The following is a 25,403-nucleotide window of genomic DNA, read 5'->3' as shown; positions in this document are numbered from 1 at the left end:
GCAATTATAAACTGTTATATAAAAATATCATGGGTAGAGGATGCAACTGCATCTTGCCCCCCAGGATACTGAGGAGAATGGTGAGAGAAGCAACAAAATCCCCAAGGATCACAGTGAAAGAATTGCAGGCCTTGGTGGCATCTTGGGGTCACCAGGTTTCAAAAAGCACCATCAGACGCCACCTCCATAACCACAGCCTCATTGGAAGGGTTGCCAGAAGAAAGCCTTTTCTGACCACAAGACACAGAAGATAGCGCTTGGAGTCTGCCAAACGTCATTTACATTATGACTGGAACAAGGTTCTCTGGTCAGATGAGACCAAAATTTTGGCTGAAAATCTGGTTCCCTCTGCCAGAAGTCTGGGACTTGGTCGTAGGTGGACTTTCCTACAAGACAATGACCCAAAACACACCTCAAGATCCACACAGAAATGGTTCAGTGACAACAAAATCAACATTCTGCAATGGCCATCTCAGTCACCAGACCTCAATCCAATCGAAAACCTGTGGGCTCAGTTGAAGAGGTCAGTTGATAAGCACAAACCCAAGAATGTGAAGGATCTTGAAAGGATATGCAAAGAGGAATGGTCTAAAATCCCTCCAAATGTGTTCCTTAATCTTGACAAGAATTACAGGAAGAGACTCCATGCTGTTATCCTTGCCAGAGGTGGTTGCACTAAGTACTAGGTGAAGGGTGCCAATAATTCTGAAACCTTGATTTGTTGAAATTTATTTTTTATTAAATGATTGTTATGATTTTGGTTGTTTCCATTGAAACATTAATAAAGTACAGTATTTGGCACATGTTGGTGTATTACCTTTCCCTATAATTATATTATTCTTTTTTTTTTTTTTAAGCCTTGTTTGTGCATTGCTGGTGAGGGGTGCCAATAATTCTTGAGCCCACTGTATAATGCATTTGCCTACCACCACTGTCCGTAATGACATGACATCCTCAGATAGTCTAGTATTGATCCGTGAAAGCTGGCTTTCCGACTTTGAAAATAACCCTTAAGTGTAAACGGACAAATTTGTGGGCGTCAACCACTTTCCGACTCAATATCTTGATTGGACATCTATATGACTTACCCTGAAAGAGTCAAATACTGACGTCACAATTGGGCAGGGCCAGAGTGGACAGCAGAAAGCCATTTTTCCAGCTTTATAGGGCAGCAGATGAACAGTTGTTTATGCTAAAATTATATTCTTTCATAAATGTTGAAATTTCATACTCCCTGGACAGGTCGCCAGTCCATCGCAGGGCACACACACCGTTCACTCACACACTCATACCTACGGGCAATTTAGACTCTCCAATCAGCCTAACCTGCATGTCTTTGGACTGTGGGAGGAAACCGGAGTACCCGAAGGAAACCCACGCAGACACAGGGAGAACATGCAAACTCCGCACAGAGAGGCCGACGGGGATTCGAACCCAGGACATCCTTGCTGTGAGGCGGCAGTGCTACCCACTGTACCATCCGTGCCGCCATCAATTTAATATGTAGGTTGAAACACAATCATTAACTGAAAAAGAAACAGCTGTGTAGGAGGGTTCAAACTTGGTGCTTCCAAGGTGAGGTTGCTGAAGACAGTTTAATGTCAGAAGTCATACGCCATGGCAAGACTGAGCACAGCAACAAGACACAAGGAAGTTATACTGCATCTGCAAGGCAGACAGGGGTTTCCAGATGTGCTGTCTCCAGCTCATATTATTATGATTATTATTATTATTGTTATTTTAATTAGTATGATTATTCTTCTTATTACTGTGTGTATGTATGTTTATATATATTGTTATTTATTATTTATTTTTGCTGTAATGTATATATATATATATATGTGGTTTGTTTTGTTTTTTCTCTAATAAAATTTTTTATGTCTGATACAGCAGCCCATATAATATAATATAATTAATATTCCATTATTACTAAAGTTATTTTGACTCTCCCACTGATATAGCCCAAGAAATACATGTAAGCCTACATTACATTACATTACAAACAGACCTGTTTGAATATCTGATTACATTCGACTTTGCGGACTCAAGAACATCATAGACGCATCCAGAGTAAGGTTGAGAGGACCTAATTTCTCTCCTGAAGTTGGGGTCACCCTTTTCTTTATTTTGATTTTTCATTGTTTACTTGCTTATAGGGGAACATTGTATGTATATAGTTGTGTTAGGGGTTTGGTTCTAAGGTTAGATGAGACAGCACAGCATTTTTGAGGACTGACAAATGGGGGGTACTGGACTATGTCTAACAAAACAGACGTGGACAGGGGACAGCAGCTGCACCTAATCATATTCAGTCTATCACCACCATCACAACTCACTCACCACTTAAACCATGTACACGGAATATAAGGGGCATACATCATCCAGTGAAAAGGAAAAAAAAATTGGCATATCTTAAAAAAGAAGAGGTTGATATAGCAATAATCCAGGAAACGCATTTAAGAGACACAGAACAGGAAGAGCTTAAGCGGGAGTGGGTACGCAGGGGGGATGCACAGCTGGTCTTGGGCTGGAGCCAGATTAGTCAATCATTGGTCAATCACAGCAGGAGGGAGAGGTGCCTGCGTGCAATAAGGAAAACCCTGGCAGAATAAGGCTATGGCAGCGTAGCTAAGGGAAACAGAGGCAGTGGCCAACACAGCCATGAGGGCAGGCTTGAGACAGTCACCATCAGACCATGACAGATTATACTTAACACAGCACTACCAACAATGATCCACTGACAGCACTGACTGCCAAGTCCACCAGAGACTCAATAGCATCTTAGAGTCTTTTTGGAATTTGGAAGTGAAGCTAAAACTGGGCTGATGTGCTCAAATCTCCTCCTTCTCGTGAGAATACGAGTTCCTGCATTTTGAATTCACTGGAGCCCTTTCAGTGCACAAAAGTGCATTGCAGTAATCTAATCTTGAGGTAACAAAAGCATCGACTAGCTTTTCTGCAGACAGTATTTTCCAAATTTTAGAAATATTCCTTAAGTGATAAAAAGCAACCCAAGAGATGTTTTTTTATATGTCTATCAAATGCAAGATCTGGATCAAAAGTAACACCAAGATCGTTGGTGACAGCACTTGAAATTCCATCAACATCAGGCATATAGGCAGAGTTTAGCTAGAGGACGTTGTGGGTCATCCATTCCTTTATGTCTATAAGACAAGCGTCCATCTTTGACAGCTAGACATCTTCACCAGGCTTGACTGATGGGTGTCATAGCAGTTGTGGAAGTTAATTATCCAGAGCGACATACAGTTGATAAGACTAAGCAGGAGACAATCCTCCGGATGTGCAAAACAGAGAACAAGCACTACAAAAAACTTTAAATCGAAGATTTCAAAGTAGCAAGGAGATTGGAATTATATACAGCAGCAACACCCCCTCCACGACCCGTTTACAAGAGTTGCTTTAGGCGATAGTGATCTGATATTAATCAATCCAATTTTTAGCTCAGTTTGCTTAGCCACATTATAAGTATAATGACAGGGTCTGATTTTTTTTAGATTAGCCACACAAACACCCATGATGGGTTTTTTAGCAAGGCTTAATTTAGGTCGGGGCACAGAAACTCTGAATAGTATGAAACCGGGGCAGCAGTTCTTGGGAACAAGCAGAAATCTGTGCAAGACAGAAGGTCAGCTGCCTGGCGTGTCTGGAGTGTCAAGAAATTGAATTTCTGAGACTATACGATACATTTCTAGAAAGAAGAGCAGCACCCTCCCACGAGGGGTGAATACCATCTCTCCTCAAAAGACCAGGGGCCTCATTTATAAAACTGTGCTTAGGATTCACGTCAAAAGGTTGCGTAAGCATGAAACCTAGGACGTGCGTACGCAAAAAAATATTCTGATTTATAAAACAGTGCATATGCACGTCCCACGCCAGTTTTCCTTTATAAATCACAATCAACTCTAAATGTGGCGCAACTTTGCCAGCTTCATGTCCCGCCCACAGTTCCCTATAAACAGGCAGTGAAACACCGCTAATGAATATGCATTTCATGAAGACGACAATGGCAAACGCTGAAAAGAAGGCCAAGAAAAGGGATTTCAGCCATTTGATTGCCTCTGAAAAGCTACAGGTGTGGGAATTATCCTGATTGATTGTAAATGACGAACAGTTCTGCACAACGAATGTGATGATGACGGTGATAATAATAATAATAACAATAATAATACACGTTATTTGTCTAGCACCTTTGGAAAAAAAACATAATATATGAATATGATAACAATATATGAAACTATGCTCGTATCTGCCCGACTGACGCATTGTAAACGGCATCAGTGCAGCGCAATTTGTCCGACTGTTCACCATATTATTTATGAGAATACATTTAATAACATGAAGTATTGTTTAACAATTCGTCTATATATTTGAGGGATTATTTTACAACATTTACAACGTTTATATTTATCATCCTAAATCATATTTTTTGGGCACTCCAGGGACCATCAATCAAACAGCTGTTTGTTTATTCGTTGTGAGAGGCTTTTATCCATTTTTGCAAATTAACTCTTCGTATATGATACGTGAGAGGTAATATTTCATTACATTACATTACATTACATTACATTGCATGGCATTTAGCAGACGCTCTTATCCAGAGCGACGTACAACAAAGTGCAAATTAAACATGAGAACAAGTGCAAAGAGGACCTGAGAGGACAGTATAGTTCCGAGTCCTAGTGTAAACATGCAGAAAATCAGAACCCTTTAAGAGTACAATCAACAACAATCAATTTCGATTTATTTTACACAGTGGTATCTGTTGTGTATCATTTTCGACTTCTCTCGTCGCCAAATGTTGTGTTGCACTTAGGAAGGGAGAGAACCCGTATAGCGAGATTCAACAATACAACACTTTAGGCCTCAGGGACGACGCATGCCCTTACAGCAGCCATACCCAGCCACAACTCCCGGCAAATCTTTATACCTTTTTACATCCTGTTTCACTTCCCGTTTTCCTGGTCTTACGTCACGAGCATTAAAGGCACAGTTTCTCATTTCTCCAGTTAATGTGCGTACGCATGGTTCAGAGTTTCCGTGGAGAACCGCACATTTTCCAGTCAAGTTTGTTTTTTATAAATGCCAAAGTTTGCTTAGAAAGTGGCGTACGCATTCTTTTGTGCCTACGCAACGTTTATAAATGAGGCCCCAGGCCTCCCCCAAAATGTATTCCAATTGTCTATGAAGCCAACACCATTTGCAGGACACCAAACAGACAACCAGTGATTTAGTGATGTTAATCTGCTGTATATTTCATCTCCATGCCGAGAGGGGATGGGAGCAGAGCAAATAACTGACCAAGACATCCGTTTTGCCAGATCACACACCGATTTCAAATTATCTTTGGTGATCTCCGATTGCTTCATCGTTAGCGCTGACATGAATAACAATTTTAGAAAAGCTGGTGTCGTTAAATTAACATTTCTTAAAATAGTCGCCAATTACTAGTTTTTTCAACAGGTTTCACAGCCAGTGCGTTGCTGAGGGGGGAGAACCTGTTGGAAACGTGAAGGGGTTGTTGGTGCACTGGTGCCTTCAGTTTTCGACAACGTTCCCGAACTGTAAACCGCCGACCTTGCTGAAAAGGCTCTGCTGGGGTGCTACCTGGAGACAGACTAACTAGTGCATCCGGAACCAAGAAGGATTCTATGAACTTTCTGTCACGTTTCATGTTTGTCACGTCATGTTTCATGTTTAGTCATTGTCTTAGTTATGTTATTGTCATGTCACGTATTATGTTAGTCTAGTCTCGCCAAGTTGTTATGCTTTATTTCTTGTTACATTTAATTTTCATGTCATGTTATGTTTCATGTTTAGTTTATTCATGTCACAGCTGCGAACTTGTGATGTCATGATTTAGGTTTGTTTCATGTTATGTGGTTCTGTTAATTGTTTAGCATACACTTTTTTGTGTCTTTCTGCAAACCTTGCAATCCTGCTTTCTCTCTCTCCCTTTCTGTCACTCACACTTCCCTAATTGTTCCAATTTCCCTCGTCTTCTTACTAATCTACTAACTTTAGATCAGGATTGGGTAATAGTTTGTCTCATCCCTTCCTTTATTTAAACTCTGTTCTCAGTAGTGTTGGTTGTCAGAACGTTGATCAATATTCAGTGCCAATTTCTTGTACGCCAGCTGATTTGTGCCTGTTTTCGAGTTTGCCTAGCCCTTTTCATTGGTTTGCCTTTTCTGATTTTTTTCTGGTAGTTTTGGATCTACCTTCTGCTTCCTTCAACTACGTTCTTGCCTTGCCCTTGTATACCTCGTATTTCTGATCTTCTGGATTTTTGACCTTGTATTGAAAAACTAATTTGGCAGTGTGTCTCCAGAACCGTTCATAACAGAAAGTAAGCGACTCCGGGTTGGATCTGGCCCAAAGTCAGTCGGTACTGGCACAGATACGGTCCACCGTCACTTGCTATGCAGGCAGCTGGTCAATTAATTGAACATCTGTTTAATTATGCTTTGCAGTATGGATTATACTGCACAAAAGACATCTGCTTAGTAGCCAATATAATACATCAGCTATGAAGAGCATTAAAAAATGTTTTCATCTTCCAAAGCTTCATTCCAGGTTTCTTAAGAAATTGTAAGCTATGAGACACTGATGTTAAAGTTAAATTACATAAGCAATTACATTGTACATTATGTAACATTAGCTCAAATTAAACTTTAATGCAATTAAGACACCTGAAATATATTATTGCAGCCTATACATAGCTCGCTACGTTTCAATATACTACCGACAAAAGTAAAATGACATGATGAACGTTGTGATCTTTGCAAAACCATTCATCACTTTAATTGCAGAGCCTAGCTAACTATATTACAAAAAAATTAAAGACAGCATGATATAGCAAAATATTATCTGTGATATCCTAACAATGCAGCTGATCCACGTAATGCCTACTGATGGCATAGACGTTATGCCTTGCGGCTCATCTGCGCTGTACTGTCAGTTCAGCACCGGCTCATGGCTCGTTCATTCACTCGTTCAGTCGTTCAATGGCTCATTCAGCTCTTCATTTGCGAACTAACTCAGCGTCTATTTAATTTGTCCAATCACAGGGAGAGTAGTGGTGTTGTGTGTGCGTGTGTGTATGTAGTGGAGACAGAGCTATGACACGGAGAGTTGTGGTGTTGTGTGTGTAGTGGAGACTGAAATGACAGGGACAGTTGAGGCGTTGTGTGTATGTAGAAGAGGCAGATATGACAGGGAGAGATGTGGTCTTGTGTGTTCATGAAGTGTAGACAGAGCTATGACAGAGAGAGATGTGGTGTTGTGTGTATGTAGTGAAGACAGAGCTATGACAGGGAGAGATGTAGTGTTGTGTGTGAATATATAGTGGAGACAGATATGACAAGGAGAGTTGTGGTGTTGTTTGTGTGTATGTATTTGAGACAGAGATATGACAGGGAGAGTTTTGGTGTTGTGTGAATGTTGTGGAGACTGATATGATAGGGAGAGATGTGGTCTTGTGTAGTGGAGACAGAGCTATGACAGGGATAGATGTGGTGTTGTGTGTGTGTGTGTGTGTGTGTGTGTGTAGTGGAGACAGAGCAATGACAAGGAGAGTTGTGGTGTTGTGTGTGTGTGTGTGTGTGTGTGGAGTGGAGACAGATATGACAGGGAGAGATGTGGTGTTGTGTGTTTATTTAGTGGAGACAGAGCTATGACAGGGAGAGTTGTGGTGTTGTGTGAATGTAGTGGAGACAGCAATGACAGGGAGAGTTGTGGTGCTGTGTGTGTGTGTGTGTGTGTGTGTGTGTGTGTGTAGGTGTGTAGTGGAGACAGATATGACAGGGAGAGATGTGGTCTTGTGTGTTTATGTAGTGGAGACAGAGCTATGACAGGGAGAGTTGTGGTGTTGTGTGAATGTAGTGGAGACAGCTATGACAGGGAGAGTTGTGGTGTGTGTGCGTGTGTGTGTATGTGCGTGTGTGTGTAGTGGTGACAGAGCAATGACAGGGAGAGATGTGGTGTTGTGTGAGTGTATGTATGTAGTGGAGACAGAGCTATGACAGGGAGAGATGTAGTGTTGTGTGTGTGAATATATAGTGGAGACAGATATGACAGGGAGAGTTGTGGTTTGGTGTGTATGTAGTGGAGACTGATATGACAGAGAGTTGTCGTGTTGTATGTTGTGGAGATTGAAATGACAGGGAGAGATGTGGTCTTTTGTGTGTGTGTAGTGGACACAGAGCTATGACAGGGAGAGATGTGGTGATGTGTGTCTGTGTGTCTGTGTGTGTGTAGTGGAGACAGATATGACAGGGAGACTTGTGGTGTTCTGTGTATGTATTGGAGACTGATATGACAGGGAGAGTTGTGACGTTGTGTGCATGTAGTGGAGACTGATATGACAGGGAGAGTTGTGGTGTTGTGTGTATTTACTGGAGACAGATATGACAGGGAGACTTGTGGTATTCTGTGAATGTATTGGAGACTGATATGACAGGGAGAGTTGTGACGTTGTGTGCATGTAGTGGAGACTGAAATGAGAGGGAGAGTTGTGGTGTTGTGTGTATTTACTGGAGACAGATATGACAGGGAGACTTGTGGTGTTCTGTGTATGTAGTGGAGACTGATATGACAGGGAGAGTTGTGGTGTTGTGTGTATGTAGTGGAGACTGAAATGACAAGGAGAGATGTGGTGTTGTGTGTGTGCAGTGGAGACAGAGCGATGACAGGGAGAGTTGTGGTGGTGTGGGTGTATGTAGTGGAGACAGAAATGACAGGGAGAGTTGTAGTTTGGTGTGTATGTAGTGGAGACTGATATGACAGAGAGTTGTCGTGTTGTATGTTGTGGAGATTGAAATGACAGGGAGAGATGTAGTCTTTTGTGTTTTTGTTGTGGAGAAAGAGATATAACAGGAAGAGATGTGGTGTTGTGTGTCTGTGTGTCTGTGTAGTGGACACAGAGCTATGACAGGGAGAGATGTGGTGATGTGTGTCTGTGTGTCTGTGTGTGTAGTGGAGACAGATATGACAGGGAGACTTGTGGTGTTCTGTGTATGTAGTGGAGACTGATATGACAGGGAGAGTTGTGGTGTTGTGTGTGTATGTAGTAGAGACTGATATGACAGAGAGAGTTGTGGTGTTGTGTGTATGTTGTGGAGATTGAAATTACAGGGAGAGATGTGGTCTTTTGTGTTTTTCTAGTGGAGAAAGAGATATGACAGGAAGAGATGTGGTGTTGTGTGTATGTGTATGAATAGGAGACAGAGATATGACAGGGAGAGTTGTGGTGTTGTGTGTATGTAGTGGAGACTGAAATGACAAGGAGATGTGGTGTTGTGTGTGTGCAGTGGAGACAGAGCTATGACAGGGAGAGATGTGGTCTTTTGTGTTTTTGTAGTGGAGAAAGAGGTATGACAGGAAGAGATGTGGTGTTGTGTGTTTGTAGTGGAGACTGATATGACAGGGAGAGTTGTGGTGTTGTGTGTCTGTGTGTGTGTGTGTGTGTGTAGTGGACACAGAGCTAAGACAGGGAGAGATGTGGTGTTGTGTGTGTGTGTGTGTGTCTCTCTGTGTGTCTGTGTGTATTTACTGGAGACAGATATGACGGGTAGAGTTGTGGTTTGGTGTGTATGTAGTGGAGACTGATATGACAGAGAGAGATGTGGTGTTGTGTGTATGTAGTGGAGACTGAAATGACAGGGAGAGATGTGGTCTTTTGTGTTTTTGTAGTGGAGAAAGAGATATGACAGGAAGAGATGTGGTGTTGTGTGTATGTAGTGGAGACTGATATGACAGGGGGAGTTGTGGTGTTGTGTGTCTGTGTGTCTGTGTGTGTGTGTAGTGGACACAGAGCTAAGACAGGGAGAGATGTGGTGTTGTGTGTGTGTGTGTGTGTCTCTCTGTGTGTCTGTGTGTATTTACTGGAGACAGATATGACGGGGAGAGTTGTGGTTTGGTGTGTATGTAGTGGAGACTGATATGACAGGGAGAGATGTGGTCTTTTGTGTTTTTGTAGTGGAGTAAGAGATATGACAGGGAGAGATGTGGTCTTTTGTGTTTTTGTAGTGGAGTAAGAGATATGACAGGGAGAGATGTGGTCTTTTGTGTTTTTGTAGTGGAGAAAGAGATATGACAGGGAGAGTTGTGGTGTTGTGTGTATGTAGTGGAGACTGATATGACAGGGAGAGTTGTGGTGTTGTGTGTATGTAGTGGAGACTGATATGACAGAGAGAGATGTGGTGTTGTGTGTATGTAGTGGAGACTGAAATGACAGGGAGAGATGTGGTCTTTTGTGTTTTTGTAGTGGAGAAAGAGATATGACAGGAAGAGATGTGGTGTTGTGTGTATGTAGTGGAGACTGATATGACAGGGGGAGTTGTGGTGTTGTGTGTCTGTGTGTCTGTGTGTGTGTGTAGTGGACACAGAGCTAAGACAGGGAGAGATGTGGTGTTGTGTGTGTGTGTGTGTGTCTCTCTGTGTGTCTGTGTGTATTTACTGGAGACAGATATGACGGGGAGAGTTGTGGTTTGGTGTGTATGTAGTGGAGACTGATATGACAGGGAGAGATGTGGTCTTTTGTGTTTTTGTAGTGGAGTAAGAGATATGACAGGGAGAGATGTGGTCTTTTGTGTTTTTGTAGTGGAGTAAGAGATATGACAGGGAGAGATGTGGTCTTTTGTGTTTTTGTAGTGGAGAAAGAGATATGACAGGGAGAGTTGTGGTGTTGTGTGTATGTAGTGGAGACTGATATGACAGGGAGAGTTGTGGTGTTGTGTGTCTGTGTGTGTGTGTAGTGGACACAGAGCTATGACAGGGAGAGATGTGGTGATGTGTGTCTGTGTGTCTGTGTGTGTGTGTGTGTGTGCGTAGTGGAGACAGACTTATAACAGGGAGAGTTGTGGTGTTATGTGTATTTACTGCAGACAGATATGACAGGGAGAGTTGTGAGTTGTGTGTATGTAGTGGAGACTGAAATGACAGGGAGAGATGTGGTCTTCTGTGTTTATGTAGTGGAGACGGAGCTATGACAGGGAGAGATGTGGTGTTGTGTGTGTGTATGTGTGTGTGTGTGTGTGTGTGTAGTGGATACAGAGATATGAAAGGGAGAGATATGGTGTTGTGTGTATGTAGTGGAGACTGAAATGACAGGGAGAAATGTGGTCTTGTGTGTTTATGTCGTGGAGACAGAGCTATGACAGGGAGAGATGTGGTGTTGTGTGTATGTAGTGGAGACTGATATGACAGGGAGAGTTGTGGTGTTGTGTGTGTGTGTATGAATAGGAGACAGACTTATGACAGGGAGAGTTGTGGTGTTGTGTGTGTGTGTGTGTGTGTGTGTGTGTGTGTGTGTGTGTGTAGTGGACACAGAGCTATGACAGGGAGAGTTGTGGTGTTGTGTGTGTGTGTGTGTGTGTAGTGGAGACAGACTTATGACAGGGAGAGTTGTGGTGTTGTGTGTGTGTGTGTGTGTGTGTGTGTGTGTGTGTGTATGTAGTGGACACAGAGCTATGACAGGGAGACATGTGGTGTTGTGTGTCTGTGTGTGTGTGTCTGTGTGTGTGTGTGTGTGTGTAGTGGAGACTGAAATGACAGGGAGAGTTGTGGTGTTGTGTGTATGTAGTGGAGACTGATATGACAGGGAGAGATGTGGTCTTTTGTGTTTTTGTAGTGGAGACAGAGATATGACAGGGAGAGTTGTGGTGTTGTGTGTATGTTGTGGAGATTGAAATGACAGGGAGAGATGTGGTCTTTTGTGTTTTTGTAGTGGAGAAAGAGATATGACAGGGAGAGATGTGGTCTTTTGTGTTTTTGTAGTGGAGAAAGAGATATGACGGGGAGAGTTGTGGTTTGGTGTGTATGTTGTGGAGATTGAAATGACAGGGAGAGATGTGGTCTTTTGTGTTTTTGTAGCGGAGAAAGAGATATGACAGGGAGAGATGTGGTGTTGTGTGTATGTAGTGGAGACTGATATGACAGGGAGAGTTGTGGTGTTGTGTGCATGTGGTGGAGACTGAAATGACAGGGATAGATGGGTTCTTGTGTGTTTATGTAGAGGACACAGAGCTATGACAGGGAGAGTTGTGGTGTTGTGTGTATTTACTGGAGACAGATATGACAGGGAGAGATGTGGTGTTGTGTGTGTGTATTTACTGGAGACAGATATGACAGGGAGAGATGTGGTGTTGTGTGTGTGTATGTAGTGGAGACTGATATGACAGGGAGATATGTGCTGTTGTGTGTATGTTGTGGAGACTGAAATTACAGGGAGAGTTGTGGTGTTGTGTTTTTGTAGTGGAGAAAGAGATATGACAGGGAGAGTTGTGGTGATGTGTGTCTGTGTGTGTGTAGTGGAGACAGACTTATGACAGGGAGAGTTGTGGTGTTGTGAGTATTTACTGGAGACAGATATGACAGGGAGACTTGAGGTGTTCTGTGTATGTAGTGGAGACTGATATGACAGGGAGAGTTGTGACGTTGTGTGTATGTAGTGGAGACTGAAATGACAGGGAGAGATGTGGTCTTGGGTGTTTATGTCGTGGAGACGGAGCTATGACAGGGAGATGTGGTGTTGTGTGTGTGTGTGTGTGTGTGTAGTGGAGACAGAGCTATGACAGGGAGAGATGTGGTGTTGTGTGTGTGTATGTAGTGGAGACTGATATGACAGGGAGAGATGTGGTCTTTTGTGTTTTTGTAGTGGAGAAAGAGATATGACAGGAAGAGATGTGGTGTTGTGTGTATGTAGTGGAGACTGATATGACAGGGAGAGTTGTGGTGTTGTGTGTCTGTGTGTCTGTATGTGTGTGTAGTGGACACAGAGCTATGACAGAGAGAGATGTGGTGATGTGTTTCTGTGTTTCTGTGTGTCTGTGTGTGTGTGTGTGTGTGTGTGTGTGTGTATGTAGTGGAGACTGAAATGACAGGGAGAGTTCTGGTGTTGTGTGTATGTAGTGGAGACTGAAATGACAGGGAGAAATGTGGTCTTGTGTGTTTATGTAGTGGAGACAGAGCTATGACAGGGAGAGTTGTGGTGTTGTTTGCATGTGGTGGAGACTGAAATGACAGGGAGAGATGGGTTCTTGTGTGTTTATGTAGAGGACACAGAGCTATGACAGGGAGAGTTGTGGTGTTGTGTGTATTTACTGGAGACAGATATGACAGGGAGACTTGTGGTGTTCTGTGTATGTAGTGGAGACTGATATGACAGGCAGAGATGTGGTGTTGTGTGTGTGTATGTAGTGGAGACTGATATGACAGGGAGATATGTGGTGTTGTGTGTATGTTGTGGAGACTGAAATTACAGGGAGAGTTGTGGTGTTGTGTGTATGTAGTGGAGATTGAAATGACAGGGCGAGATGTGGTCTTGTGTGTTTATGTAGTGGAGACAGAGCTATGACAGGGAGAGTTGTGGTGTTGTGTGTATGTTGTGGAGATTGAAATGACAGGGAGAGATGTGGTCTTTTGTGTTTTTGTAGTGGAGAAAGAGATATGACAGGGAGAGATGTGGTCTTTTGTGTTTTTGTAGTGGAGAAAGAGATATGACGGGGAGAGTTGTGGTTTGGTGTGTATGTTGTGGAGATTGAAATGACAGGGAGAGATGTGGTCTTTTGTGTTTTTGTAGTGGAGAAAGAGATATGACAGGGAGAGATGTGGTGTTGTGTGTATGTAGTGGAGACTGATATGACAGGGAGAGTTGTGGTGTTGTGTGCATGTGGTGGAGACTGAAATGACAGGGATAGATGGGTTCTTGTGTGTTTATGTAGAGGACACAGAGCTATGACAGGGAGAGTTGTGGTGTTGTGTGTATTTACTGGAGACAGATATGACAGGGAGAGATGTGGTGTTGTGTGTGTGTATTTACTGGAGACAGATATGACAGGGAGAGATGTGGTGTTGTGTGTGTGTATGTAGTGGAGACTGATATGACAGGGAGATATGTGCTGTTGTGTGTATGTTGTGGAGACTGAAATTACAGGGAGAGTTGTGGTGTTGTGTTTTTGTAGTGGAGAAAGAGATATGACAGGGAGAGTTGTGGTGATGTGTGTCTGTGTGTGTGTAGTGGAGACAGACTTATGACAGGGAGAGTTGTGGTGTTGTGAGTATTTACTGGAGACAGATATGACAGGGAGACTTGAGGTGTTCTGTGTATGTAGTGGAGACTGATATGACAGGGAGAGTTGTGACGTTGTGTGTATGTAGTGGAGACTGAAATGACAGGGAGAGATGTGGTCTTGGGTGTTTATGTCGTGGAGACGGAGCTATGACAGGGAGATGTGGTGTTGTGTGTGTGTGTGTGTGTGTGTGTAGTGGAGACAGAGCTATGACAGGGAGAGATGTGGTGTTGTGTGTGTGTATGTAGTGGAGACTGATATGACAGGGAGAGATGTGGTCTTTTGTGTTTTTGTAGTGGAGAAAGAGATATGACAGGAAGAGATGTGGTGTTGTGTGTATGTAGTGGAGACTGATATGACAGGGAGAGTTGTGGTGTTGTGTGTCTGTGTGTCTGTATGTGTGTGTAGTGGACACAGAGCTATGACAGAGAGAGATGTGGTGATGTGTTTCTGTGTTTCTGTGTGTCTGTGTGTGTGTGTGTGTGTGTGTGTGTATGTAGTGGAGACTGAAATGACAGGGAGAGTTCTGGTGTTGTGTGTATGTAGTGGAGACTGAAATGACAGGGAGAAATGTGGTCTTGTGCGTTTATGTAGTGGAGACAGAGCTATGACAGGGAGAGTTGTGGTGTTGTTTGCATGTGGTGGAGACTGAAATGACAGGGAGAGATGGGTTCTTGTGTGTTTATGTAGAGGACACAGAGCTATGACAGGGAGAGTTGTGGTGTTGTGTGTATTTACTGGAGACAGATATGACAGGGAGACTTGTGGTGTTCTGTGTATGTAGTGGAGACTGATATGACAGGGAGATATGTGGTGTTGTGTGTATGTTGTGGAGACTGAAATTACAGGGAGAGTTGTGGTGTTGTGTGTATGTAGTGGAGATTGAAATGACAGGGCGAGATGTGGTCTTGTGTGTTTATGTAGTGGAGACAGAGATATGACAGGGAGAGTTGTGGTGTTGTGTGTATGTTGTGGAGATTGAAATGACAGGGAGAGATGTGGTCTTTTGTGTTTTTGTAGTGGAGAAAGAGATATGACAGGGAGAGATGTGGTCTTTTGTGTTTTTGTAGTGGAGAAAGAGATATGACGGGGAGAGTTGTGGTTTGGTGTGTATGTTGTGGAGATTGAAATGACAGGGAGAGATGTGGTCTTTTGTGTTTTTGTAGTGGAGAAAGAGATATGACAGGGAGAGATGTGGTGTTGTGTGTATGTAGTGGAGACTGATATGACAGGGAGAGTTGTGGTGTTGTGTGCATGTGGTGGAGACTGAAATGACAGGGATAGATGGGTTCTTGTGTGTTTATGTAGAGGACACAGAGCTATGACAGGGAGAGTTGTGGTGTTGTGTGTATTTACTGGAGACAGATATGACAGGGAGAGATGTGGTGTTGTGTGTATGTAGTGGAGACTGATATGACAGGGAGAGTTGTGGTGTTGTGTGCATGTGGTGGAGACTGAAATGACAGGGATAGATGGGTTCTTGTGTGTTTATGTAGAGGACACAGAGCTATGACAGGGAGAGTTGTGGTGTTGTGTGTATTTACTGGAGACAGATATGACAGGGAGAGATGTGGTGTTGTGTGTGTGTATTTACTGGAGACAGATATGACAGGGAGAGATGTGGTGTTGTGTGTGTGTATGTAGTGGAGACTGATATGACAGGGAGATATGTGCTGTTGTGTGTATGTTGTGGAGACTGAAATTACAGGGAGAGTTGTGGTGTTGTGTTTTTGTAGTGGAGAAAGAGATATGACAGGGAGAGTTGTGGTGATGTGTGTCTGTGTGTGTGTAGTGGAGACAGACTTATGACAGGGAGAGTTGTGGTGTTGTGAGTATTTACTGGAGACAGATATGACAGGGAGACTTGAGGTGTTCTGTGTATGTAGTGGAGACTGATATGACAGGGAGAGTTGTGACGTTGTGTGTATGTAGTGGAGACTGAAATGACAGGGAGAGATGTGGTCTTGGGTGTTTATGTCGTGGAGACGGAGCTATGACAGGGAGATGTGGTGTTGTGTGTGTGTGTGTGTGTGTAGTGGAGACAGAGCTATGACAGGGAGAGATGTGGTGTTGTGTGTGTGTATGTAGTGGAGACTGATATGACAGGGAGAGATGTGGTCTTTTGTGTTTTTGTAGTGGAGAAAGAGATATGACAGGAAGAGATGTGGTGTTGTGTGTATGTAGTGGAGACTGATATGACAGGGAGAGTTGTGGTGTTGTGTGTCTGTGTGTCTGTATGTGTGTGTAGTGGACACAGAGCTATGACAGAGAGAGATGTGGTGATGTGTTTCTGTGTTTCTGTGTGTCTGTCTGTGTGTGTGTGTGTGTGTGTGTGTGTATGTAGTGGAGACTGAAATGACAGGGAGAGTTCTGGTGTTGTGTATGTAGTGGAGACTGAAATGACAGGGAGAAATGTGGTCTTGTGTGTTTATGTAGTGGAGACAGAGCTATGACAGGGAGAGTTGTGGTGTTGTTTGCATGTGGTGGAGACTGAAATGACAGGGAGAGATGGGTTCTTGTGTGTTTATGTAGAGGACACAGAGCTATGACAGGGAGAGTTGTGGTGTTGTGTGTATTTACTGGAGACAGATATGACAGGGAGACTTGTGGTGTTCTGTGTATGTAGTGGAGACTGATATGACAGGCAGAGATGTGGTGTTGTGTGTGTGTATGTAGTGGAGACTGATATGACAGGGAGATATGTGGTGTTGTGTGTATGTTGTGGAGACTGAAATTACAGGGAGAGTTGTGGTGTTGTGTGTATGTAGTGGAGATTGAAATGACAGGGCGAGATGTGGTCTTGTGTGTTTATGTAGTGGAGACAGAGCTATGACAGGGAGAGTTGTGGTGTTGTGTGTGTGTGTGTTTATAGTGGAGACAGAGCTATGACAGGGAGACATGTGGTCTTGTATGTTTATGTAGTGGAGACTGATATGACAGGGAGAGATGTGGTCTTTTGTGTTTTTGTAGTGGAGAAAGAGATATGACAGGAAGAGATGTGGTGTTGTGTGTATGTAGTGGAGACTGATATGACAGGGAGAGTTGTGGTGTTGTGTGCATGTGGTGGAGACTGAAATGACAGGGATATATGGGTTCTTGTGTGTTTATGTAGAGGACACAGAGCTATGACAGGGAGAGTTGTGGTGTTGTGTGTATTTACTGGAGACAGATATGACAGGGAGACTTGTGGTGTTCTGTGTATGTAGTGGAGACTGATATGACAGGGAGAGATGTGGTGTTGTGTGTGTGTATGTAGTGGAGACTGATATGACAGGGAGATATGTGCTGTTGTGTGTATGTTGTGGAGACTGAAATTACAGGGAGAGTTGTGGTGTTGTGTTTTTGTAGTGGAGAAAGAGATATGACAGGGAGAGTTGTGGTGATGTGTGTCTGTGTGTGTGTAGTGGAGACAGACTTATGACAGGGAGAGTTGTGGTGTTGTGAGTATTTACTGGAGACAGATATGACAGGGAGACTTGAGGTGTTCTGTGTATGTAGTGGAGACTGATATGACAGGGAGAGTTGTGACGTTGTGTGTATGTAGTGGAGACTGAAATGACAGGGAGAGATGTGGTCTTGGGTGTTTATGTCGTGGAGACGGAGCTATGACAGGGAGATGTGGTGTTGTGTGTGTGTGTGTGTGTGTGTAGTGGAGACAGAGCTATGACAGGGAGAGATGTGGTGTTGTGTGTGTGTATGTAGTGGAGACTGATATGACAGGGAGAGATGTGGTCTTTTGTGTTTTTGTAGTGGAGAAAGAGATATGACAGGAAGAGATGTGGTGTTGTGTGTATGTAGTGGAGACTGATATGACAGGGAGAGTTGTGGTGTTGTGTGTCTGTGTGTCTGTATGTGTGTGTAGTGGACACAGAGCTATGACAGAGAGAGATGTGGTGATGTGTTTCTGTGTGTCTGTGTGTGTGTGTGTGTGTGTGTATGTAGTGGAGACTGAAATGACAGGGCGAGATGTGGTCTTGTGTGTTTATGTAGTGGAGACAGAGCTATGACAGGGAGAGTTGTGGTGTTGTGTGTGTGTGTGTGTGTGTGTTTATAGTGGAGACAGAGCTATGACAGGGAGACATGTGGTCTTGTATGTTTATGTAGTGGAGACAGAGCTATGACAGGGAGAGATGTGGTGTTGTGTGTATGTAGTGGAGACTGATATGACAGGGAGAGTTGTGGTGTTGTGTGTATGTAGTGGAGACTGAAATGACAGGGAGAAATGTGGTCTTGTGTGTTTATGTAGTGGAGACAGAGCTATGACAGGGAGAGTTGTGGTGTTGTTTGCATGTGGTGGAGACTGAAATGACAGGGAGAGATGGGTTCTTGTGTGTTTATGTAGAGGACACAGAGCTATGACAGGGAGAGTTGTGGTGTTGTGTGCATTTACTGGAGACAGATATGACAGGGAGAGATGTGGTGTTGTGTGTGTGTATGTAGTGGAGACTGATATGACAGGGAGATATGTGGTGTTGTGTGCATGTTGTGGAGACTGAAATTACAGGGAGAGTTGTGGTGTTGTGTGTATGTAGTGGAGATTGAAATGACAGGGCGAGATGTGGTCTTGTGTGTTTATGTAGTGGAGACAGAGCTGTGACAGGGAGAGATGTGGTGTGTGTGCGTGTGCGTGTGCGTGTGCATGTGTAGTGGAGACAGAGCTATGACAGGGAGAGTTGTGTTGTTGTGTGTATGTTGTGGAGACTGAAATTACAGGGAGAGTTGTGGTGTTGTGTGTATGTAGAGGAGACAGATATGACAGGGTGAGATGTGGTGTTGTGTGTATGTAGTGGAGATTGAAATGACAGGGCGAGATGTAGTGTGTGTGTGTGTGTGTATGCATTGGTGACAGAGCTATGACAGGGAGAGTTGTGGTGTTGTGTGTCCGTGTTTGTGTGTGTGTGTGTCTGTGTTTGTGTGTGTGTGTGTATGTAGTGGAGACGGAGATATGACAGGGAGAGTTGTGATGTTGTGTGTCTGTGTGTGTGTGTCTGTAGTGGAGACAGAGCTATGACAGGGAGAGATGTGGTGTGCCTGTGTGTGTGTCTGTGTGTGTGTGTGTGTGTAGTGGAGACAGATATGTCAGGGAGAGTTGTGATGTTGTGTGCGTATAGTGGAGACTGAAATGACAGGGAGAGTTGTGGTGTTTTTTGTGTGTGTATGTAGTGGAGACAGAGATATGACAGGGAGAGTTGTTGTGTTGTGTGTCTGTTTGTGTGTGTGTGTGTGTGTGTGTGTTTATAGTGGAGACAGAGCTATGACAGGGAGAGTTGTGTGTGTGTGTGTGTGTGTGTGTGTGTGTGTGTGTATGTAGTGGAGACAGAGCTATGACAGGGAGTGGTGTTGTGTGCTTTTAACTGCTGGCATTCCTGAGAAACAGGTTCCAGGCACAGTCCTGTCATCTTCTTTCACAGAGAACAGAGAAGACGCCCCCCACAAAAGGCTGCTTACTCCTTATTTACACATCCAATTCACAAGGTTTACTTTCAATGTGTGGCAGGCTAGCATATTTTAAACCACCACATTGAGACGGCCATGCTCACAACACCATACCCTGCCCAATTCTCACTGAATAAAATCAAGTTACTAGTCAAGGCAGAATTGACCAACAAGTGCTAACTTGCATGGTTTCTGCATACCTCATTGAACAAGCAGCAGTAAAAACAGACCAGACAGGATAGATAGGCTGTATGTTGTGAAGGGTAACTGCACAGGAGGACAGGATGCATGTCCGTTGTTTATGCTTGTGTATTTTCATCCTAACAATATTTGCCTAATGAATCAATTTTCTGTCTATTTTTATTATGTTTTGTAGTGTAGTGTAGTGAAAAGTAAATAATCCCAATCCAATGGACCGCTTGGATAAAAGCATGGAGAGAAACTCTAGACTTGGCATCGTATGTTGTTCCAGCCATGCACATATTCATCTTGTTCCAGTTTAAAACATCTTTATCATACAGATGGGCAAAATTACTTTTTCTGACTGCTGACAAACAAACAGACACAAGCATGCATGTGATTATTTCAAAGATATTGTGTAGTTCGTCTTCCACCACACTATTGCGTTTTGTAGGAGTAATGTATGTTTACACACTAATACTTTTTCGTCTCCCAGACTATTTAAGAGACACTATACATTCACTACTTCATTATGCTGGGCATCGTGGTCAAGAGCTATATGACACATCAAGTACAGTCGCATTTCAGTCTGGTGCCAAAAGATGAGCACTAAACAGAAATGAATTGCTTTCCATGCTAAGATATTCATTCTGAAAATTAAGCAAAGGTATTTCCTATAAGATACCCACTCTCAACAACTGCACTGGTATAAGGAAATGAACAAATAAATCCAGCAGTTAAAGAAGGAAAACATAGCATTTCTCCCAATCTTTTTCTTGGACCAGCCTAATCAGATCCTACAGCTGTATTCAGACCCCTTCACTTTTTGCACACCGTGCTGTAGATTTTGCATGGCAGCCAGTCACCGTTGGTGTGTGAGAGTGTGTATGAGTGTGTGTATGAATGGGTGAATGAGAAGCATCAATTGTACAGCACTTTGGATGAAGTCGCTATATAAATGCCAACCATTTACCATTTACATGGGCTCTTGGGTTCTGCCTACACCCTCTTGGCTTGCAGGCCAAGAATACAAAAACGCCAAGGCAGTGAATACAAAATGCAGAGGAACATTGTCCAACTCGAACACAATGAAATAAGTTGCAAAGGATTTTAAATTTCTGCTTCCCCAAGCTTTTGCACACCTGCGATAACAATCTGTTCCACTCCGTAACCTATATGTTGTCAGTTCAGTATGAAGATGGCTTATCAGCGGAGTTCCCAGCCCAAATTATGTAGTTCAGAAAGACCTTCAATTCAGCTAATTGAATGCTGCTCTATAAAATCGTACACAAACTGTTTGTCAATCACCAGTCGATCTTGCCAAGTGTCCCCGTTGTTGCAGCACTATAAATTGTTTTTAACATTTCAGCCAACAAGCAAGCAATCTAGATTTAAACTATATGATACAAGTGAAAGTAATCCCAGCAGACGTGCTCATTTAAAAGAATCTGTCGCTTCAGTCTAAACTCCTTCTTGTTTTTTTGTCACATATTAATGTAGAACGATGATCTTTTCAGTCTGTGAGCCTTGAAATGAAAATACTGTAGGCCTACATGTGCAATCATGGTCATCGCTACAGTTACGATACGATGAACTTTGTCCCGCTCAGGGAAATTTGTCTTGGACTCTGCGATGCGTCATGAATGCCTTGACAGTCACAATGACAACAAACAATACATCCTCAGCCATAACAGCATCAACAATTACATAACAGCATTGCACATATCCCATAACATAACACATACATACACCTCATAATAATACATGCTAAAAGATCACCGTAATAAAGGCACTATAAAAATTATTACATGAACTTCAGCCTCAAGCAGCATTGTTAAGAAATTGAATGGAAGTTGGAACAAATGAGTTCTTAAAACGGTTGAGTTTGCAGTGAGGGAATCTATATCGCCTCCCCGAGGGTAGGAGGTCATACTCTGAATGGAGAATGTGAGATGGGTCATTTACTATTCTCTGGGCTTGCCTAAGAACAGTTTGTTCATAAATAGACTGCAAGGTCTGGTAGTTCATATTCATTGATATAGCCTATGGATGAAATTAATGCACAGGTATTCTACCTCTGAGAATTTGGTAGGCTATTTAGTATTACAGTTTAGTACCAGAAGAACTTTATCAAAAGATCAGCAATACATAGGCCCATAACAGAATTAGACCAATGTTTAATTGTTGCTAATTATAAATACACAGCATTTTTGTCAGTGTATATGGATTACAGAATAAAGGCCTATGCATTTTAACAATAGCCAATTGGCAAATGCTGGGAGACAATGCATAAGTACGACACTAGAGATTTTGGGATCAACCTTCTTGTCCTTCTCAGTTGTGCAGACGTTTTTGACAGCCCGTGTGTCAGGTTTTGTTACGTCCTGGGGGGGGGGGGGGGGTGTTTCACTGTGGGAGACGATATTGTCCTTTGTTTTCTAGTTCCTTTCTAGTTGAGTGGGCGTGTACCGGACAGCCCTCCGGTTCATTACTATTATTCGTACCAGGCTGTAGCTCGGCGCTTCAGTGTCTTGTTGCCACTTTCTGAAGTCGGTTCTGCAGCATTCTCACTCGCCATTTATGCTTCTGACAATATCCTTATGGTTATTGTCAATCCCTTTACGCTTGTTATTTTTCGCTTGCTTTGAGCTCCTTAGTGTGAGTACTGGAAGTGTTCCTTAGTTCAGCTCCCTCTGTTTCCACTATCGTTGGCGGGAACGGAGGTCTTTAGCTCGGTCTTTTGGTTTTCTCTCTCCCTCGTTTACTACGAGTATGGCCCAGTTTTGCGGGTTGTTTCCTTTTGCCACTGCCGAGAGATTTCTCTCTTTTCTCCCCCGTTTTCGTTGGGGAGTTTATTTTGTTCCTTCTGATTTTCTTTTTGTTCAGTTCTTGGTCGTGTCGTGCCTGGGTTTCTGCTCCCCCCCCCCCCCCCCTTACACCATGTCACCAGATACCTAGCACACCTTTCCCTGTTACGGAAATACGAGCAAAGACAGCTGCTCATCATTACAATTTATTGTGCGCCTAATAAAAAGGGACATACAGTAATCGTGTTTCATTTTAGTAGTACAATTTGACCTCTTTTTCTAGCAATGTTCTGTTCCATTAAAAGCGAACAAGCATGTCCCTTCTTTCTATCATGCACAGAATTAAGCGATTAGAATGCATCAATGTAATTCACTCGTATCAGCTCATAAAGCAACTTCCCCTTACTTTTCTTTATTTAGGCAACCATTTTCTTTTTTCTACTGTTATTTAACCGGGAATACCCCCATTGAGGTCGACCTCTCTTTTGCAAGGGGACCTGAAAACTGATCAATTTTGAAAATTCAAACACTTGTTAGACTAATGTTGCTCCAGTTGTGCGTGTTGTTTATTGGCAATGGTGCACACGACTTATTAATAACCTTGGCCGTGTTTCCTGATAACGGTATCTCTTAGCGTTTTACAAAGACTCTAAGGTATACCTTACTAAAGTTACTTTTCTAGGCGTGTTTCCTGAACTATCACTTGTTTAGGAGGTTGCTTAAGGGATAGCTTCTACATGCGACCGTACTAGGCCCATCTACGGCTCTAAGATCGATTATGCGCTCCATGCAGCGACTGCGTTATGAGAGAAAGGAGTGTTATTTATAAATAAAACACAGGAATACTTAAAAATATTGCATTTATCATGACTAGTGGGAACTTATTAATATAATTAAAAATTTACAAACTGAATTATCCAACCGTGTATATATAATTTTCGCCAATTGGGTGCAAGAACACGGCGGCTCAGATTATAGCATCACACCTCGTCCCGCTACGCCACCTGGCAACACCTTCTTTGACATGTAATGTTTTATTTACATTATTCTTTTATCTTGGTCAAGGTTGTGTGGGTTTTAAATGTCTTTATTTTTTTTTTCCTTGTGGGGATTTTTGTTGTTGGTTGTCTTCTTTGTTTTTAGCTCATTTTACCACCTTTATTCCTGGGCTCTTTGACTTCTCTCTGTGGTGTCCAATCATAGAGACTGTATAACTAAGGTTATTGTATTGTATTGTATGTTATTGTATTATTGTATTGGCATTTTAATCTGCAAGTAGTATGGCTGGTAACAGTTTTTGGGTGGCTCCTGAATTCATTTTTCCACCTGATTCTCCGAAAAGCTAATTGCATCAATAGCAGGACGATGTTGTAACCAGCCCGGTCTCCTACATGCTGGAAAAGCATGCTGTGAAGACGAAACTTATTCCTACTGTACAGTATAAACTACAAACATGCGTCAATTCAGGAATTGCTTTCAGGAATTCCCAGTAGGTAAACATGTAGACTGTAAACGTTCCCAGTAGGTAAACATTTATATCCGGTCACTCAGCTGATAAATGTAGGCGGTCCATGTGCATTATTTAAAACCTCGTTCGCTATCCCATTAAAAAAGGTCAACTGGCAATCGCACATACCTAACAACGGGAGAAAATGAATTATTACACATTAAAACACCAAAACTTATCTACAAAGGATTCGTTGTGTAAGAAAAACACTCAAAGCATCATTGACATAGATGATCCCGATAAATAAATAAAATGCGCGTCCAATTCGGAGAAATCCTTCATGTGGTTCTCAACTGTTCACCACTGAAATGGAAAACGGCGATTTCGACAGCTTACATTCTTTAATACAATCATATTAAACAGCATGTCCGGACACGAAACCAAGTAGCTAAACGAGCAGTTCTAAAACATATCTGTAATAATCTCACAATGCATTTCACTTTGGTTGTTGTGCGTTTGTACAGTTGTTCCTCGCGCTAAATACGGACGAAAATAGGATACGTAATGCTGTGTATAGGCTAACATAAAGCATACTACGAAACACAACACAAATATTCCACCAGCGTACTTCACAAGCACTAAGACCCCAGCAGTTTACGTTTAATGGGCTATTATTTATTTGTGCGTTTATTGTTTTACTTCAATCTATCAATGGCTTGCTAGGCCAATTGGTACTGATGTCAAAATAATATATTGGGAGTGTTTAACTACAGAACTCCAACCGACTGCTGTTTTTCGAAATTGACGATTGTTATAAAAAAACACTCGAACGACATAATAAACATATACCTACCTTGTAATTGGTGGTGATGGAGAGGTTGCATTTTCGTGATAAAAATATAGTATAGCCAATACTGTGGTAGAGAAAGTAAAGAGTATAAATTTCACCAAGCTGCTTGAACTCATCATACTGCAGCCTAAAAAAAGTGATGACGGATAAAACTCTAGTCCTGCGTAAATTAACTTTCGCGCTTAATATGCGTACTTCATAAGTGTTCCGCAGGTAGCGAAAACTAGTTGGGCTATTCGTTGGCTCAATTATATATTATTGGCGTCACATTGCAGGTCCCCGCCCCAATGGTGACGGCCTCTTGGATGCTGGCACAGTTTGGGGTGTGGCCGTTGTGGCTTGAACGTAGTAGGTTACAGACATGCCCGCTATCGATCACTAAATTATTTGTTACGGTGCATGGAAAGGTATGGCGTTACAAATACCTATAACATTAATAAAGGTATAACGTCTGCAACAAAGGTGTCATAGCCTAGGCCTACCTCATAAATATGCAAAAGAACGCACCGTGTTTGCCAGAAGAGAATTTGTTTAATTTGCATTTTCATCAGAATATTTTCTTGACTGCTTTAGAACAGATAGGCCAATTCATT

General features: G+C 42.6%; 1 protein-coding gene across 1 annotated transcript in view; it reads right to left on the bottom strand.

Annotated features, from left to right (window-relative positions):
* Positions 1 to 25,045, bottom strand: part of LOC133114811 (beta-1,4 N-acetylgalactosaminyltransferase 2-like) — a 59,714-nt gene extending 34,669 nt beyond the window's left edge. The window contains exon 1 of the mRNA XM_061224468.1: positions 24,814 to 25,045. Coding sequence (XP_061080452.1) covers positions 24,814 to 24,929 — 116 coding nt within the window. The 5' untranslated portion in view covers positions 24,930 to 25,045. The remainder of the gene's footprint in view (positions 1 to 24,813) is intronic.
* Positions 25,046 to 25,403: the final 358 nt, after the last annotated feature.

The sequence above is a fragment of the Conger conger genome, chromosome 16 (assembly GCF_963514075.1).
Source record: "Conger conger chromosome 16, fConCon1.1, whole genome shotgun sequence".
NCBI lineage: Eukaryota > Metazoa > Chordata > Actinopteri > Anguilliformes > Congridae > Conger > Conger conger.
The sequence above is the reverse complement of the archived record's forward strand: the minus strand, read 5'-3'. Positions and strand labels throughout refer to the sequence as shown.